Raw genomic sequence first — 14,302 nt, 5'->3', positions numbered from 1 at the left:
GGCCCACTTCACAGCACGTTGTATCGTAGTGTGAGGCTTCAACTTGTTACTAAGACTCGAACTGAACTGAACTGAACTGAACTGAACTGAACTACTTCTGTATTCACCTGCGCCATATTTATATGTACAGGGAATAAACTAGTGCCAACCTCATTTCTGTCTCGTAGTCCTGGGCAAAGCCGGGCATGTACAGACATGTCTTGACGGTAGCTTTGAACTCGACTCTGGGGGTAAGACACTGGCGCTGGTGGCACGCCATCCAATAAGAGAACGAAATATTATGGTCTGTACCAGGCTAAAGGGATATTCTGTGTATATGTACAAAGAATACACAAGGGATATCAAACGATATACAAATATTATGCAATATATATCAATCAATAAATACATATATTCGGTTTAATCTGACCCTTTGTAACAGTTGCTGTTGTATATATACTACATACACAAAGTAACGTATATACCAGGGGTAGGCAACCCTAGGCACGCGTGCCTGCATAGGCACGCGGGGGCATTTGCATAGGCACAGGGGGCAGCACAAAAAAAAATAAAAAAAAAATAAAAAAAAATAAAAAATATTATTTAATTTTTTTTTTTTTTAATTTTTTTTTTTTGCTTTGAAATATTATAGTGAACTATTTTGCACTGTTGTCGCATTTATCTTGTTGAAATCCTCCCACAGGTTCTTTTTACTTCCACATATTTAATTGAGACCCTTTATTTGTTTATTATTTCAATTTAGCTGGAAATACATTGCTACATCATTCAGTAACATTTGCAGAGCCTTATAACAAAAACATTATTACGGTCACCATTGTGACCAGTGGGATTAATCAACAAATTGTATTATTTATTTTTCTATTTCATTGAACATTGCACATGTTAAAAGCCATTTTGTTACTCAAAATGTGAGTATTACCAAGTCAACTTGTGTTCTTAAAACAATGACAATAAACATAGTTTTATTAGGTTGAAATAATGTGGTTGTGTACTTATTTTTCTGTTAACTTATTATGGATTGAAAACTGAAAACCTTAATGCACAGTAACTGAACTCAATATTTTTAAGTTCTGGTAACTAATAATTTTTTTTTACAGTGTAGTCTTGCGATCAATCAAAACTTATTTACACGATATACCTCACATTCACCCTCCATTCACATCCTGGTGTTCTCCTGGTGTTCTCCATTAGGCCTGTAGGTGGAGCTATGACAGCACACGTACAGTACACACACCGATGGTGTGTGATGTGTCCAAAAATGAATGGGCAAATGTGAGTGAAATGGTCGCACTGTATGCAGCTGTTTGTCTGCATTGCATTCCCCCCCCCCCAACTCAGATTTAGGGTTGATACAACCATCATAATAATATTGTTAATAATAACAATAACAATAATGATGTAATAATGTAAAAATGATCATTAAAAAGACCTGATTATGAGAAAAAAAAATTACGATGCATGGAATATTGTTGAGGCACACTAGTTACAACTATATTTCAAACAGGCACTCCATGTCAAAAAGGTTGCTGACCCCTGGTATATACTGTCATGAACCAAACTCACCGAGGAGAGGATTTAACCCTTTCCCTGCAGTACACAGCTGTAACGAACGTCATATTAAGATCAAATCGCATTCCTATTCTGCAATTACATAAATAAATGTGTTTTAGGATATTTTAAGAACTACACCTTGCAATGCACAGCAGACAAAGCTAATAGTTGCTGTTGTATATATACTACATACACAAAGTAACATATATACTGTCATGAACCAAACTCACTGAGGAGAGGACTTAACACTTTCACTGCAGTACACAGCTGTAACGTGCTGAAGCTTGAGAAAGCTGTTCCTAGCTAACCCTGCTCAAGACAGAGAAAACATCTGAGCTGAGTAAGGAAAGGGTGGGGGGTAGCGGGGCTCGGGGGCGGTGGCATCTCTCTCTCTACTGATTCAATTAATGTAGAAAAGTAGAAAAACGTTGCACTATAAAAAACGAACTGGATAGTTGATGATAATAAACATTTAACTTCATTAGCTGAAGTATTCTAAAATCATTTAAGCCATTCTCCTTTTCTGTGTGTGTGTGTGTGTGTGTGTGTGTGTGTGTGTGTGTGTGTGTGTGTGTGTGTGTGTGTGTGTGTGTGTGTGTGTGTGTGTGTGTGTGTGTGTGTGTGTGTGTGTGTGTGTACGCATCTCATATCTGGTCTGACATCAGAGGAGTTTGATAGTATTTACTGAGGATTGCCAGATAATGTTGATATTTAAACACAAAAAAAATTATAATACAAAATAAATATAGATGATCATGCAACATAAAAAAAATTGTTGTAGGAACAGTTTGGGAGAGGGAGGTAAGGGGTTTTAGATTGTGTGTTGTGAAGTTTAGACTTCAGAGAGGGAGAGTAAAGTACAGAAAAAAGGTACCGTTGGGTACCGTACCGGTATCGATTCCCAGGTAAAAAGAAACATTTTCAGACTCGGTGTCCCGAACAGACCCACCGCGTAGGCCAGATGCAAGCCGCATTTTACAATAAACCTCTGTGGGGCTGCTTAATTAATTAAAAAAAAATTATAATCGCAATCGCAATATCTGTCAGAAAAATCGCAATTAAATTATTTCCCAAAATCATGCAGCCCTAGCCAGGTACCAATGCTAGCTCACAGAACGATAGCCACGTTAGTTAGCCAGCCAGGTACCAACGTTAGCTCACAGAACGATAGCCACGTTAGTTAGCCAGCGCCAGCCAGGTACCAACGCTAGCTCACAGAACGATAGCCACGTTAGTTAGCCAGCCAGGTACCAACGCTAGCTCACAGAATGATAGCCACGTTAGCCAGCGCCAGCCAGGTACTAACGCTAGCTCACAGAACGATAGCCACCTTAGTTAGCCAGCGCCAGCTAGGTACTAACGCTAGCTCACAGAACGATAGCCACGTTAGTTAGCCAGCGCCAGCCAGGTACCAACGCTAGCTCACAGAACGATAGCCACGTTAGTTAGCCAGCGCCAGCCAGGTACCAACGCCAGCTCACAGAATGATAGCCAGTTAGCCAGCCAGGTACTAACGCCAGCTCACAGAATGATAGCCACGTTAGTTAGCCAGCGCCAGCCAGGTACCAACGCCAGCTCACAGAACGATAGCCAGTTAGCCAGCACCAGCTAGGTACCAACGCTAGCTCACAGAACAATAGCCACGTTAGTTAGCCAGCGCCAGCCAGGTACCAACGCCAGCTCACAGAACGATAGCCAGTTAGCTAGCACCAGCCAGGTACCAACGCCAGCTCACAGAACGATAGCCAGTTAGCCAGCGCCAGCCAGGTACCAACGCCAGCTCACAGAACGATAGCCACGTTAGTTAGCCAGCGCCAGTCAGGTACCAACGCCAGCTCACAGAACGATAGCCAGTTAGCCAGCACCTGCTAAATCGAATGCCAAACTGATGATATCTGGAGCTATCAGTACCTAGATAACATTAGACAACGCCTCATGCATTAATAAACTAAAGTGAGTAGTTCGTTGACTGGGTCATTTTGTTTAATGCTTCAGTTATGTTGAAAGAGGAGCTCTGAGCTGCTCATACACTAGACTCTTGCCGTAATGGTTTGTTGACGTGGGTCTGTGAGGGGGAGGAGGAGGGGCAAGGCGTGCACTGCTGCAGCAGATTTAGGAGTCTGATCTGACGGTCACAGAGCTGAGGGAGCACGCCCAGTTAGCTGTAAAAATCCATAGATTAGCCGCACCGTTATATAAGCCGCAGGGTCGAAAAATGGGGGGAAAAGCCGCGGCTTATAGTCCGAAAATTACGGTACACTCATGTGTTATGATGAGCAGAGGATCAGAACTTCTATACTCATGTGTTATGATGAGCAGAGAGGATCAGAACTTCTACACTCATGTGTTATGATGAGCAGAGAGGATCAGAACTTCTACACTCATGTGTTATGATGAGCAGAGAGGATCAGAACTTCTACACTCATGTGTTATGAAGAGCAGAGTATCAGAACTTCTACACTCATGTGTTATGAAGAGCAGAGGATCAGAACTTCTACACTCATGTGTTATGAAGAGCAGAGGATTAGAACTTCTACACTCATGTGTTATGAAGAGCAGAGGATCAGAACTTCTACACTCATGTGTTATGAAGAGCAGAGGATCAGAACTTCTACACTCATGTGTTATGAAGAGCAGAGGATCAGAACTTCGACACTCATGTGTTATGAAGAGCAGAGTATCAGAACTTCGACACTCACACATGCTGGGAGAACTCGGGCGCTTCGTCATTGACGTTGGCCATGCGTATCCGGACCGTGGCGGTGCCTGTGCGAGGCACCTCCCCTTTGTCCACGGCCATCACCACAAACTCGTAGAGGTGGTTGGGTCTCTCAAAGTCCAGCGGGCCGGCGGGGAAGATGGTGCCGTGGGGGGAGATGGTGAAGTCGGGACTGAGGGTATAGTATGTCAGCTCAGCGTTCTCCTCCGAATCACAGTCACTGGCCGACACTGGAGGAAAGAGACGGAGAGAGAACGGGGTAGTTAGATTAGTGCCGGTTAGATTATTTTACCAGATTAGAAGATTCATATCTATGTTAGTATACTATTCATGTAGTCAGAGTATACACACTGCGGCAACCCCTGGGCTCACAGCACACAACAGAGTGCAGAGAGTGAGAGGACACACCCCTTCCAGCTATAAGAGGTCATTAACCACTGCTACTGTTCCCTGTTCACTCTTTGCAGCCAATTGGCAGATGGGCGTGGACACACCTGGGGCCTATTCCCTAATCAAGGTCAGAGCTGTATTTCAAGGCTGACAACCAGAGGAGAAAGGAGTGGACCTCCGACACTCAGTGGGAGCAAACGTTGTTCTCCAAAATGCAGACCGGTAAGCTGCCAGAGGCAGAGTTTGTTCTACCTGTTGGAAACCTTGAAGTATACTGGAAATGTTTGAAGAATGAAGAATGATTGCATATAAGTGGACTTATTGAACCCATTGACTGTGTGGGAAATGTTTGAAGATTGAAGATGGCTTGTAACAAAACATATGGAAGCCCCTTGACTATGTTGGAAATGTTGAAGACGTGAAGAGGACTGTTTGGTTAACAGAAGCTAATGGAAACCCTTGAATCTATGGAGAGTTTGACAGAGGAAGACTGCCTGCCTATATTAGGGTGAATACTCCCAAAAAAGGCAATTAATTTCTCCCTCTGCCATAGTGTGTAAGCTCACCCACCCCGGAGAGTGAGACTACCCCAACCCAAGGACCTCACCCTGGGCAGCACTCACCTATTCTCTCTCTCATGTCTTCCATACACCAGTGGAGCACTTTCCCTGGCCTTGAGGCCAACACCTTTTTTTTTAAGAATACCTCAGACTGGAGAAGCTCTTTGTTTTTTCGTACTTTAATGCATTAAAAGTAGGGATGCTCGATATTGACTTTTTTACCGATACCGATATACCGATATTGTCCAACTCTTAATTTCTGATACCGATATCAACCGATATCAACCGATACCGATATATGCAGGGTCCCCCCCCCCCCCCCCCCCCAAAAAAATTAATAATTTCAGTAATTAACATTACATATCTCTTGTTGTGGAATTAACATTATGCATACTTTTGACAATAAATAAAACAGAATTTGTTCTTACTTGCTTGTCTGGGTAAATAAAGGTTATAGAAATGTAAAAAAAAATATATATATATATTTTTTTTAAACCGATACCGATATTTTCCGATATCACATTTTAATGCCGATATCGGCCGATAATATCGGTAGGCCGATAATATCGGACATCCCTAATTAAAAGTCTACAATGTTTCGAGCCCTTGTCGGCTCTTTGTCAGGTAGTTGTTGCAAAACCTAATCGATGAAATGAAGAATAAATAAAAAATAAGAACAAATAGGCATTCATACAATTTGGTTAGGAAAAAATCACCAGAAGCAATACTGGTTCCCCTCTGAAGTCTAGCCGGTTATGCTCCTCCTCCTTAAGAATTTTCACAATTTCTTTTTACATAATATGAAACTACAGGTTCATACCTTCAAAATAATTTGAGCCGATTTTTAATCAATGTCCTATGAAACATTCTGGTAAAATCCTTACCAATTTGCAGCAGGAGGGTCTGAAAGGTTTGAGTGAATTCAGCAAAATGATAAGAGAACTACACTCCCTCCCAGAATGCAATGTCACTAGACTAATTCACACCTGGAACAAAGGCCCAGTTTATAGTCTGTTGTTCCTTTTGTTATTCCAAAGACTGGGCCCAGGCAGGCCTACAGTGACACACACTTTGATTTGATGCCATGTACACACACTAGATAGATTGAGGTTTACCTGAATACATTAGATATAATAGTATAGTAATATAATATATAATATAATAGAGAGAGCGAGAGAGAGAGAGAGAGAGAGAGAGAGAAAGAAAGAAAGAAAGAAAGAGAAAGAAAGAAAGAAAGAAAGAAAGAAAGAAAGAAAGAAAGAAAGAAAGAAAGAAAGAAAGAAAGAAAGAAAGAAAGAAAGAAAGAAAGAAAGAAAGAAAGAAAGAAAGAAAGAAAGAAAGAAAGAATAGACAGAGAGAGAGAGATACATTTATAATAATAATTTTCTATAGGCTTGCCGTGGTAGTCAGTGATACTGGTGTCATTCTGTGTTCAGGCATCCATTGAGTAAATTAGTTGCCTACTGCCCCTTTAACAATTTATAGGCTTGGTAAGTTTCAGTTTCACTTGTAGAGAGGATCGTGAAGACAGATGACATGTTACAGAATGGCATTTGGATTTATCAATATTTTGGATTTAAACACAGTAGCAGTTCAACTGGAGAGGAGCTCAGATGATCAGTCCGGAAAAGTATGTAGGCTATTGCCTTTTTTCCCCTATCAGCGGTGAGAGAATGTCCGTGGGTCCGCATGCAGGAGATAGTTGGCGTGTGTTGGTGACACACATACACAACGACTGCAAAAAGTCGAGTCCCGTGGATATTATTACAAGAGATAATTCATACATATTGTGAAAAGCCAATCTGTTGTTTATAATTTGGATGGGGGGTAGCGAGTCTCTGATACCTCTCACCTCTGCGGGGTGTAACACCTATTCACAGCGCACACGCCGCTCTGTGTGTGTGTGTGCGCGCGTGCGTGTATGTGCGTTTCTTGATGCGATGTAGTTATCTGGCAAACGGAGATGATTACAATCATACCATCTAGCAAGAATTAAACATATTTACAAGTCGTATTAAAATAAGAACAACATTCTATTTGTTCACTTGCTTTAATCCGCGAAATGACAATAATCAAACAAGTCACGAGCCGGGGGAAATGTGTCTGTTTACATCAGAGCAGTAGCCTAACTACTTCCCTTTCCGGTGCGTGCACCAATCTACGTAACCGGAGTGCAATATTCCCTATATCCTCCTGAGTCTTTAACACGACTACAATAAAGGCTGAAATAAAACAAAAACAATCCTAGAACAGTAAACAGTAAACAGCAGAGTCAAGTGCACAAGTTGCGAACCAATAAGCATAGCATACAACATGAGCACCACCCACGTAAAGTCAGTCCATAGAAAAGTCAGTGTGCCAGGCGGGCACGCAGGTCGCCTTGGCAGACCGGCGCAATCCCAATGCCAGCGGCGGCGGCAACGCGACAAAGTCCGGCGGAGACAGAGCCACCGGGGCCACGGGGGCCGGCAGCGGGTCCCGAGCCGGTGTCACCGGCGGGGCAGAGGCGGGCCGTGTCCAGCGCTGAGGAGAGCTTGCCGACGGCGGTGCAGGTGGCAGGCCGGACCAAGGCCCCGTCACGGGCAACCCAGAGCTGCGTGTGAGGTCAGGCAGCCAAGGAACAATGACGGACGCTGGCGCGGCGACGCATACTGGCAGATCATCATAGATCGATCAGGGCGGAAGCCGGTCATCGCAAACCGGGTAGAACTTGCGCAGGAATCTCCTGTTCCGAAGAGTGACCCTGCCGTAGCCGTCAATCTTGACCACATACTGATCGTGCTGATGCACCTCCACGATGCAGCCCGTCCTGTCCCACTTGTTGGGCTGGAGCCCCGTCTGGTTCTGCACACGGACCAAGTCCCCCACTACGAGCGGAGGGAGGCGTTTAGTGTGCTCTGGCCAGGTGCTCGCTGTGCGGATGTGGCGTTTGCGGATGGCCTCCTCCCTCACTGTCAGCGTCTCGCGCCAAGTCTCATGCGGCCTGTACTTTCCGGGGGCAATCGGGATGAAATCACATATCGGGCGGCCGAACACGCACATGGCTGGGGAAATCTTCATATCTGGGTCAGGCGTATTGCGGTATTGCAGAATCGCCCTCTGCACAGCATCGGTGTCGAGGTCACCCTTCGGGCCAGTGTTGTCGGTGATCAGCCGTTTCATAGTCTTCACCCCAATCTCCGCACGGCAGTGCCTGTGGGGGAACGCCACTGATGAAAGGCGGTGGTGGACGCCCCATCTTCGCAGGAAAGACCTGGTCTCGGCAGAGGTGAACTCAGGCCCCCCGTCTGACGAGAGCTCTTCAGGCGTCCCGTATGTCGCAAAGGCGTGACGTAAGTGGCATATGAGGTCGGGAGCGCCACCTGATGTCCTTGAGACAATCGGCCAGTTCGAGTAACGGTCCACCGTCACGAGGGCGCCATCCGGTGGCAGTGCTTGCAGCTGTTCCGAGCGGCGCTGATGTCAGCTGACATGCCCAGCCAGAACACAGAGGATTCTGCGCAAGCCGTCATCATCGAGACGCCCTGGTGTGCAGCATGGAGGGTGCTCAGTACCTCACCTCGTAGTGAAGGCGGTATGATCACCCTGTCCTTGAAAAGGACCACCCCGTAAGTGGATGTGATGTCCTCACGGTACTGGTGGAAGCCGCGAATCGCCTCCGGCATCCCGACCCTTGACTCAGGAAAGCCATCAGCCACCATCTCCTCCAACGCGCATATCGCCGTCGCTGCTAGTGGCACGCCTGACACGTGAACACTTAAGGCAACTAACTTGTGCTTCCGCGTTTCTCTGAATGGCCAGCTCTCTCCTTCGTGAATACCAGCCGCTCTACGCTCGTTCCATACGCCGGAGGCGTGAGCCTCCAACGAGTGAGGCAATTGGCACAAGTGTAAATTATACATTCGTCACTCAGTTTTAACATCGTCGCACTTAGCTCAACTCGTTCGCCAGCTTGCTGTGGAGCCTATGGTCACAAGTTCGAATCACTTCAATTTTTTATTTCTTTTTTTTTACGTTTAATTAATTTATCATCTCTCTATATAAACGTAACTAGCTATTCATATCAATCGAAATAACGTTCATCTCCGTGAGCCTTCAGAGCTGCTCTTATTTGTAAATAGAAGAAAATGGAGTTTTTCATTGTTCAAGAGTGGATATGTTGCAGAAAAAATAATTGAAGTGATTTGAACTTGTGACCATAGGCTCCACAGCAAGCTGGCGAACGAGTTGAGCTAAGTGCATCGATGATAAAACTGAGTGACGAATGTGCAACATCCCTATATACTATATACTCATGTACCATGTTCTACAGTAAGTGGGGAGTGTAAACGCTTATAGTTAAAGACAGTAGAGCTTGCGTTCTACAGTAAGTGGGGAGTGTATGAATAAAACGCGAAATAACATTATATAACGTTGCGTTATATAACGTTACAATGTACAGTTTCTGACAGCTGGGCTGTGTTGTCACGCGAAATAACGTTATGAGTGAATCTATAATAGATTTCATTTATATAGCACACTTTAAACTCAGTGAGCTCTCAAGGTGCTTCACAGCAGAAGGAAAATAAGATTAAAAATAAAATAAAAGGTTTAAAACATGAAAACATTCAAATGAATGAAATAAAAACATATGAATAAAAAAAATGTAAACAAAAATTTTTAAAATTAATAAAATAAAATAAAATAAAAAACACGAGGAGCAGATGAAAAGACAGGCCCTAGTGGAAGGCAGAGTAAAATAAAGGTGTTTTAAGGCCTTGAAGGCAGCAAGGGAGACTGAGGCCTTGATGGACCCTACATGCTATCGTACAGAGTCATATGTGTGATGATGGCATGGATGACGTTCTCGAGGTCTTTGGATGAGATCTTTAATCCATGGAATATCTGCGGAATATCTGCGGATGTCTCCAGTAACTCCATTAACTCCAGTAAATCTGGTAGTTGTTTTGATAAATATGTTGTTTTGATAAATATGTATTCTAACATTACATTTCCGCGAGCAGCCTATTTCCGCGAGCAGCCTCGCTTGGCGTTTGAGTGCCGTCAAAACGAAAATGCGCTGCGCGCGTTACCGGCGTAGGGGGAAAACGAGCCGTAGCGTCACGTGGGGTCAGTTGGCCAATCAGAGAAACGCGGAAGCACAAGTTAGTTGCCTTAAGTGTTCACGCATCCCTGACACAATCCCATGTCACCGACGTAATGACTAGCGGTATAGAGGGGCGCCTGAGTTTCTCCATTTTGGTATTAGCCCTCTGCGTCCTGGAGGCTGCAGCATGTTCTGTTGCGTGTAGGTTTAGCATGGCCACTACCACTGCTATCTCCTCATGTTCAGCTATATATTCACAACCCTCGACAGGGCATTCAACTTGCACAGACGTCATTGGCACTGTATTCCCAGTAGCTGCACGAAATTAGCAAAGCAGGTTTATCTACCAGTTCTGTCCTTTAGGTGGCACCGTTTGCATACAGATTCCCGGGTGGCATTATTTGCAGATGTCTCCGTGATCTGTTCGCGTACATGTGTCCTCCTTCTTGCTGGCGATTTTCACTTGGCTGAGCTAAGTTGTTTGATTATAAATAAGAACAACATTATATTTGTTCACTTGCTTTAATCCGCGAAATGACAATAATCAAACAAGTCACGAGCCGGGGGAAATGTGTGTCTGTTTACATCAGAGCAGCAGCCTAACCACCTCCCTTTCCGGTGCGTCAGTGGAGGTTATTCAATGACAACACCCGAGGCATAAATTCACTCATAAATATTATTAATTTACATATATATATTTATTTATTATTATTATTATTATTATTATTATTATTATTATTATTATTATTATTATTATTATTATTATTATTATTATTATTATTATTATTATTATTATTTCTTTTTATTATTATTATTATTATTTTTTTATTAGAAATGTTTTCCTCTGTTTTTTTTTATTCAAAAATGGCCAAGTGACAGCTCTGAGCTCTCTGATCAGGCCTGCCCTGCTCTGCACTAGTAATGGAGAGCTGTCAATCACTTAGTGCAACACACTGCAACTAGTCTGCACGGAATGACCTTATGAATATAATAGCCAATCAAAATAGGCTATTAACGTCATCTAAGCCCGGTCTGTGCAGTATTGCGCTTGCCATTCACGAACGGGGATTGAATGATTGACAGCCTTGAAATCCAATCAGATAATGGTGCCAGCTAATGCTACGGAACTGCATAGACCCTATTGACTGTGGCGGGGCGGCGCAAGTCAGTCCAGTGTAGTAGTTTCGATTCAGTGCGTCAGCTTAGCTAGGCTCGTGGTTTGGTAATAACAAGATATAAGAAGTGTATTCTCAGGAGTTGGAGAGATCAGCACGAGATACTGTACATTACTGACAGTGTTGGATTTGGATTTATATGGAGTCTGGACACACACTTTATCAAGCCCTGCCGGCTGCCGACAAAAGTTTCTCAAAGGGTTAACGCGACGGCTCGAGGCTTGTTGCAACTTGATGCAACCAAACAACAAGTGAGTCTAATGTACTGTTCTGTAGTTACTGAAACTGATTGAATATGGCAAGTCAAGATTCAAGAGGTTTATTTGTCACATACATGATATTTGATACACATAAGTGCAGTGAGGTGACGTCTGATATGAGTGAGTGGCGCGATATATATCTCTCTTTCTTTCTCTTTCTTTCTCTCTCTCTCTTTCTTTCTCTCTCTCTTTTTCTCTCTCTCCCTGTCTCTCATGCTCCCCTCTCTCTCTCTCTCTCTCTCTCTCTCTCTCTCGCTCTCTCACTGCCTCTCTCCCTTCTCTCTCTCTCTCTCTCTCTCTCTCTCGCTCTCGCTCTCTCTCTCGCTATCTCTCTCTCTCTCTCTCCCTGTCTATCTCTCTCTCTCTCTCTCTCTCTCTCTCTCTCTCTCTCTCTCTCTCTCTTCTCTCTCTCTCTCTCTCTCTTTATCTCTCTCCCTGTCTATCTCGCTCTCTCTCTCTCTTTCTCTCTCTCTCCCTCTCTCTCTCTCTCTCTCTCTCTCTCACACGCAGTACGGCGTTGACTGGAATAAAAAAATTACCCGCGTAATTGTCCATAAAACCCATCTTTGGCCTCGCAGAGGAAGGTGGTAAATACATGTTAGATATTCCAATATACAGTTTTGCTTGTACAGTTGTACAAGCATGTACCATTGACTCAGAATGGTTTGTTTTATTGAAATCGTCACAGCAGTATAGTTTGTTTATACTTCAGAAATATGATATTTAAACATGGTCCCCAAAATGAATGGAAGCGAATGAGGAGCCTGACACCTGGGAGGAATGGGGGTGTTTTGTGCTTCACCAAGAAATTTGGTCAGCAGCCGCTATTTTTACCGATTTCTGAAAAGAGGTACTTTTTGAGCATTTGGGAGAAATTATAAATCCTTTTGTTCTCCGCCGACGGGTGCAAACAGGACTTTGGACTCTCAAGGGTTAAAACCCTTCTGCCCCCTTAGCGACTATTTTGTGTTTTTTGCCTATATATTTTTGTGTTTCTGTGTACAACGATGGCTGTATTGATTATTATGTCATGAAATTGGGTCCGTTTGGTCATTTTCGATATATATCCATTATGTTAAATGATCATCATTAGAATACCTCTAAAAAAAAGTTATAGACCTTAGCTTGCCAATTAACCTAAGGTTTTTTTTCTTCCAATTGACTCTAATGTTAAAACGCAATTTTTTTATCTGCACTCATTCATTAAATTGTCGCTGTAAATGCTCTGTCCATACTGCCGTGAGGCAGGGAATATTCCAGAAAGTCTGTTACCGAATTACGACACACGGTGGCGCAATTGCACTATGGCTGATGTAGCCAGCCAAAGGACCGGCATTATGCTTCCAAGAGGGCGAGATCAGCCGGGGGGGGGGGGGGGGGGGGGGGTTAGGGTTAGGGTTAGGGTTAGGGTTAGGGTTAGGGTTAGCGAGCAAGCATGATTGGAAGGACTCTCTCCTCCTCCTTCCTCTCCGTGTCACAGCGGCTGAGCTGAACACTTTGAAGCCGGGGGGGCGGCACCTCGCGCTGCTCGCTGATCTCACTATGTGCGGAAGAGGACTGGTTCTTCTGCAGACAGCGGTGTGTCTTCAGAATGTACCGGGAGAACGTTTACTGTAACCCGCGGATATAATAATCAATAAGCAGTGCTTACTAACGTTAGCGTCTCAGCTATTTCTGACCGAATTAGTCATTCATTTGTAAATATAAAGACAGATTCTTTTTCACAAGGACTTGGTGCATGTTTTTCCTGCTGCAATATGGGGTTGAAAACGTGTATAAATATGAAATAAATGCAGATTTCTGCAGTTTTTTTTTCATAAAAAGGGATTTACTATCAAACAAACAGGAAGATAAGTGGTTAGAATTCGGAAATATTTGTAATCTTTTACAGATATATTGAGGTTATGCTCTTAGTGCTCTTCCTGATTTCTTTTTTTTTATATTAAAAATAAAAAATTATATGGCCTTGAACTTGATGCAACACTTTCCTGCTTAGCATTATAACTCTGCTAACTTGTTACGGGGGCACAAGAGTAGCAGACCTTTTGAGTCATGATTGGCAGGAGGTTTATGAGGATACCAATGAAGTATACAATGCATTTTTCATAAAATTTTTGTCATATTACGACCAACATTGTCCATTGAAGGAGTGCAGACAAAATCCTAAAAACAGGGTGAAACCATGGCTAACCAAGGGTTTGGAAAAAAAGCTTGCACTAAGAAAAAATGTACCTCCCTATGGAGGGTGAAACTTATTCTTATTCACCAACAAACAGCAACTCAATGTTCCTTGGTGGAGTTTGTGAGAGTGATGTGCTAGAAGTGGTTCAAAAGTTTAAGAAATAAAAAAATCCACTGATAGTAATACTATTGACATGTCAACTATAAAAGAAGTATTTGACTGTGTCCTCAAACCATTCACTTATATGTAACAAATCATTTTTAACTGGTATTTTTCCTGAGGAAATGAAAATGGCCAAGGTAGTTCCAATTTTAAAAAGTGGTGACATACATACTATCAAATTATAGACCTGTATCATTGCTAGCTCAATTTTCAAAGA

At 43.2% G+C, this 14,302-nt stretch overlaps 1 protein-coding gene across 1 annotated transcript in view; it reads right to left on the bottom strand.

Moving 5' to 3' along the window:
- The window catches only part of LOC311223493 (neural-cadherin), a gene marked incomplete at both ends in the record, with an annotated part of 1,556,546 nt that overhangs the window by 947,566 nt on the left and 594,678 nt on the right, over positions 1–14,302 (bottom strand). The window contains 1 exon segment of the mRNA XM_084308277.1: positions 4,251–4,500. Coding sequence (XP_084164403.1) covers positions 4,251–4,500 — 250 coding nt within the window.

The sequence above is a fragment of the Notolepis coatsorum genome (genome assembly GCF_963971535.1).
Source record: "Notolepis coatsorum genome assembly, chromosome: 2".
Taxonomy (NCBI): Eukaryota; Metazoa; Chordata; class Actinopteri; order Aulopiformes; family Paralepididae; genus Notolepis; species Notolepis coatsorum.
Note: the sequence above shows the minus strand (reverse complement) of the source record. Positions and strands in the feature narration are given on the sequence as shown.